Here is a 6,000-nt window from a genome sequence, read left to right as displayed (position 1 = left end):
GGGTGTGGCCTATTGGGAACCACCCAGCTATGCCCGCTGCATAACCAATGAATATAGATACCTGCAGCAATCAGTAGGTCTATCTTCAGTAGGTCTACTGTACTTCTCGTTCTATCTTCTCCAGTATTCTCCTCTCCTCTCCTCTCCTCTCCTCTCCTCTCCTCTCCTCTCCTCTCCTCTCCTCTCCTCTCCTCTGTCTCTCCTTTCTTCTCTTCTCTCCTCTCCTCTTTCTCTAGTCTTTTTCTCCACTTCTGTCTTCTCTCCTCTTTTCTTCTGTCTTCTCCTGTCCTCTTCTCTCCTCCTTCTCTTCTCCCCTTTCCTCACAGTCTCTGTTTGTGGCGCATCATAAATTCACCATTAACTAATGTTCCCAACTGCACTGTTGCCAAAGATGAACATTCAATATGGGAGCAAATTAAACTATTCATTTGTAATGATAGATTACAAAATGACTATTCATTTGTAATAGACCTCGGCAACTCTTTGATTTAGTGCTACTGGCAGTTTCCCCCATATCACCAATGTCTCCCATTGATGTCTCTCCTCTTTGGGCTGGGTATTTATTAACCATTTTGCCTATTGTGGAAGCAATGATTTGGTAGTATTTAGGTATATATTGTTTCTTCTCAGAGCAAGATAGTATTATTATACATCTATTAAATATTCTATCCATCATTCACTGACCCAGAATGGATTTAAGTCCGGAAACAAATTGGACTGAATAGAAAGATACTGAACAATAAAGGTAGAAAAAAGCTGGTATGTAAATGAGGATAAATAGAGGAGATTAAAAGCTGAATGCTGAATGTAAACTATTAAACCCGTCCAGTCCTGCAACATGTCATCACTCCACTGACATACCTCTCTCTCTCTACCCTGCTACTACTAACATACCTCTACTCTCTTTCTACCCTGCTGCTACTGTTCTACTTCCCTCTTCAGTCTACAGTGGTTTAAACCACATTATAGAGACTTACAGACTTACTTCTTCTCTTCCTTCTCCTGGAGGTCCATGGTTACTGGGCTAAGGGCCAGAGGATGCTGGCCTTTTAAATTAAATCAATCATTGTAGTAATACTGTAGTAATATACTGTGATATAGTGTAGAGAATCCATCAATGTAGTAATACTGTAGTAATATACTGTGATATAGTGTAGAGAATCATTCAATGTAGTAATACTGTAGTAATATACTGTGATAGAGTGTAGAGAATCATTCAATGTAGTAATACTGTAGTAATATACTGTGATATAGTGTAGAGAATCATTCAATGTAGTAATACTGTAGTAATATACTGTGATATAGTGTAGAGAATCCATCAATGTAGTAATACTGTAGTAACATACCATGATATAGTGTAGAGAATCATTCAATGTAGTAATACTGTAGTAATATACTGTAATATAGTGTAGAGAATCCATCAATGTAGTAATACTGTAGTAATATACTGTAATATATTGTAGAGAATCATTCAATGTAGTAATACTGTAGTAATATACTGTAATATAGTGTAGATAATCCATCAATGTAGTAATACTGTAGTAATATACTGTGATATAGTGTAGCGAATCCATCAATGTAGTAATACTGTAGTAATATACTGTGATATAGTGTAGAGAATCCATAAATGTAGTAATACTGTAGTAATATACTGTAATATAGTGTAGATAATCCATCAATGTAGTAATACTGTAGTAATATACTGTGGTATAGTGTAGCGAATCCATCAATGTAGTAATACTGTAGTAATATACTGTGATATAGTGTAGAGAATCCATCAATGTAGTAATACTGTAGTAATATACTGTGATATAGTGTAGAGAATCCATCAATGTAGTAATACTGTAGTAATATACTGTGATATAGTGTAGAGAATCATTCAATGTAGTAATGTACTGTGATATAGTGTAGAGAATCCATCAATGTAGTAATACTGTAGTAATATACTGTGATATAGTGTAGGGAACATACAAGGCCTCATAGTTCATTTCTTCTTCTGGAGATCCAGGGCCATCTAGCTAAGGGCCAGGGGAAGTTGGCGGGGGACGGGATGTCTCAGGTGACCAAGACCCTGCTGGATCTCACCCAGAGAAGGAACTTCTACGCTGGAGACCTGCTGTCCTCTGTGGAGATACTCAGAAACGTGACTGATACCTTCAAGAGGGCCAGCTACGAACCAAGCTCAGACGACGTGCAGGTGAGTGGATCGGTCTCTTTTGTCTTGATAAATGTTGACCATGCTGCTGAGGTAGAATTGTGTGTTGGAGTTATTTTGATTTGTGTTACAGGGATACTTTTTTTTGCATACAAGAAAAAAGAAAACAATATGATGAATGTTTGAAAGGAAAATAGCATGTGCAGGAGAGGTGGAAAAAACCCTGAGAGGCTTGTCAACGTATCTCCCCCTTTCAAATGAAATTGGAATGATTATTTACACAGATAAAGTCCCCATGTTATTTTTAAATCATCACTGTATGTCTCATCAATCACTATGTGTGTTTATTTAATGAAAATAACTGTTTTAATCATTTATTTCCCTAAGCCTCCTTTGGCTCTTGAAATGCTCAGCCTGTTGAAATGCTCTGCCTGATCGTGTGGGCATTAGGAAACAGATTTGAAGATATTTACATACACAGACATGATTGGCTGATAGTATGGTCTAGAGCCCACCCCATTACCCAGATGAACAGTCATTGGTCTATTATAATCAGATCACATTGTGACGTCATGACATGGGCCAAAAGTTCCATCCCACCTGAACAGGCTGAAATTCCAGGCATTTTTCCCACAAAAAGAGCATTATTAATATTTCACAATTTCAGTGTTATTTTGATATCATACACAGTAACTGCATAGTAGCCATGTTAGAGATACATCTTATTGCCCAACCAAGGATCAATAATTGCTCTACAGATGATGTGGTGTAGTCAGGAGCCGTTGTCCAGACAGTGTACCATTGGATACTCACAGAGAGAGGAAGTTAAGTTTCCAGACAAGCAGCTCTTACCCTCTAGATAGGAGTGTCTGCTAAATGACTAAAATAGAAACGGAAACAAATAGGTACCTGCCTGGGATGAGCTGTCACCTCTGGTATTATGTTGTCTAACGCTACCTTTGTAATCATTATTTTTACTGTAACATGTAATGGTTGGTTTCCCCAGAGTGGGTGAATGTTATTATGTTGTCTAAAGTCACATTTTAATTTTTTATTTAACCTTTATTTAACGAGGCAAGCTACCATTGTAATTCTATTTACTGTAACAGGTAATCATTATATTTACTGTAACAGGTAATCATTATATTTACTGTAACAGGTAATCATATTTACTCTAACATGTAATCATTATATTTACTCTAATATGTAATCATTATATTTACTGTAACATGTAATCGTTATATTTACTGTAACAGGTAATCATTATATTTACTGCAACGGGTAATCAGTATATTTACTGTAACAGGTACTCATTATATTTACTGTAACATGTAATCATTATATTTACTGTAATATGTGATCATTATATTTACTGTAACATGTACTCGTTGTATTTACTGTGACATGTAATCATTATATTTACTGGAACATGTAATCATTATATTTACTGTAACAGGTAATCATTATATTTACTGTAGCATGCAATCATTATATTTACTGTAACAGGTAATCATTATATTTACTGTAGCATGTAATCATTATATTTACTGTGACATGTAATCATTATATTTACTGGAACATGTAATCATTATATTTACTGGAACATGTAATCATTATATTTACTGTAACAGGTAATCATTATATTTACTGTAGCATGCAATCATTATATTTACTGTAACATTTAATCATTATATTTACTGTAACAGGTAATCATTATATTTACTGTAACATGTAATCATTCTATTCACTGTAATATGTAATCATTATATTTACTGTAATATGTGATCATTATATTTACTGTAACAGGTACTCATTATATTTACTGTAACATGTACTCATTATATTTACTGTAACATGTAATCATTATATTTACTGTAACATGTAATCATTATATTTACTGTAACATGTACTCGTTGTATTTACTGTGACATGTAATCATTATATTTACTGGAACATGTAATCATTATATTTACTGTAACAGGTAATCATTATATTTACTGTAGCATGCACTCATTATATTTACTGTAACATTTAATCATTATATTTACTGTAACAGGTAATCATTATATTCACTGTAATGTGTAATCATTATATTTACTGTAACAGGTAATCATTATATTTACTGTAACAGGTAATCATTATATTCACTGTAATATGTAATCATTATATTTACTGTAACATGTAATCAATATATTTACTGTAACATGTAATCATTATATTTACTGTAACATGTACTCGTTGTATTTACCATAACATGTAATCATTTTATTTACTATAACATGTAATCGTTATATTTACTGTAATATGTAATCATTATATTTAATGTAATATGTAATCATTATATTTACTGTAATATGTAATCATTATATTTACTGTAATATGTAATGGTGAATGCAGTGGTAAATGGTAGTCATTTCAAATACATTTTCCCAGAAATTGACACTTGGACAAAGAAAGATGCATTTTGCCTGTTTATTGTATCAGAGAACTCTCCCCCTCCTTCCTGTCACCCCTCCACCTCTTTCCCCCTCCATCCTGTCATCCCCTCTACCTCTTTCCCCCTCCCTCCTGTCACCCCCTCCACCTCTTTCCCCCTCCATCCTGTCATCCCCTCTACCTCTTTCCCCCTCCCTCCTGTCACCCCCTCTACCTCTTTCCCCCTCCATCCTGTCATCCCCTCTACCTCTTTCCCCCTCCCTCCTGTCACCCCCTCCACCTCTTTCCCCCTCCATCCTGTCATCCCCTCTACCTCTTTCCCCCTCCCTCCTGTCACCCCCTCCACCTCTTTCCCCCTCCATCCTGTCATCCCCTCTACCTCTTTCCCCCTCCGTCCTGTCACCCTCTCTACCTCTTTCCCCCTCCCTCCTGTCACCCCCTCTACCTCTTCCCACCTCCATCCTGTCACCCTCTCTACCTTCTTCCCCCTCCCTCCTGTCACGCACTCTTCCTCTTTCCCCCTCCTGTCACCCTCTCAACCTCCCACTCCCTCTCCGTCCTGTCACGCCCTCTTCTTCTTCCCCCCTCCTGTCACCCCCTCTTCCTCTTTCCCCCTCCTGTCACCCCCTCTACCTCTTTCCCCCTCCGTCCTGTCACCCCCTCTACCTCTTTCCCCCTCCGTCCTGTCACCCCCTTTACCTCTTTCCCCCTCCGTCCTGTCACCCCCTCTACCTCTTTTCCCCTCCCTCCTGTCACCCCCTCTACCTCTTTCCCCCTCTGTCCTGTCACCCCCTTTACCTCTTTCCCCCTCCGTCCTGTCACCCCCTCTACCTCTTTCCCCCTCCCTTCTGTCACCCCTCTACCTCTTTCCCCCTCCGTCCTGTCATCCCCTCTACCTCTTTCTCCCTCCCTCCTGCCACCCCTCTACCTATTTACCCTCACTCCTGCCTCCCACTCAACCTCCCACTCCCTCTTCCGACCCCCTCTCTCCCTGTCTCCCCTTCCCCTCTCCCCTGTCTTCCCTCTCCTCCGTCTCCCCCCTCTCTCCCCTGTCTCTCCCCTGTGTCCCCCCTTCCTGTCTTCCCCTCTCCCCTTTCTCCCCCTCCCTGTCTTCCCCTCTCCCCTCTCTCCCCTGTCTCTCCCCTGTATCCCCCTCCCTGTCTTCCCCTCTCCTGCATCTCCCCCCTCTCTCCCCTGTCTCTCCACTCTTTCTCCCCTGTGTCCCCCTCCCTGTCTTCCCCTCTCTCCTCCAGCTTTATTCTCTTTATTTCAGTAGGATGATGGAGATTACAGCCTAAACCCCCTCCTCCTCCTCTTCCTCCTCCTCCTCCTCCTCCTCCTCCTCCCCCCTCATCTTCCTCCTCCTCCTCCTCCTCCTCCTCCAAAAAGATAATTTCTGTCCTGAACGC

General features: G+C 39.6%; 1 protein-coding gene across 1 annotated transcript in view; it reads left to right on the top strand.

The window, feature by feature from the left end:
• Positions 1-6,000, top strand: part of LOC120043428 (adhesion G protein-coupled receptor B3-like) — a 119,787-nt gene that overhangs the window by 29,520 nt on the left and 84,267 nt on the right. The window contains exons 7-8 of the mRNA XM_038988009.1: positions 1-73; positions 2,003-2,197. The exon at positions 1-73 is cut by the window's left edge and continues 34 nt beyond it. Of these exons, the coding sequence (XP_038843937.1) occupies positions 1-73; positions 2,003-2,197 (268 nt within the window). The remainder of the gene's footprint in view (positions 74-2,002; positions 2,198-6,000) is intronic.

This window comes from Salvelinus namaycush, unplaced genomic scaffold (genome assembly GCF_016432855.1).
Source record: "Salvelinus namaycush isolate Seneca unplaced genomic scaffold, SaNama_1.0 Scaffold91, whole genome shotgun sequence".
Classification (NCBI taxonomy): Eukaryota; Metazoa; Chordata; class Actinopteri; order Salmoniformes; family Salmonidae; genus Salvelinus; species Salvelinus namaycush.
The sequence above is the reverse complement of the archived record's forward strand: the minus strand, read 5'-3'. Positions and strand labels throughout refer to the sequence as shown.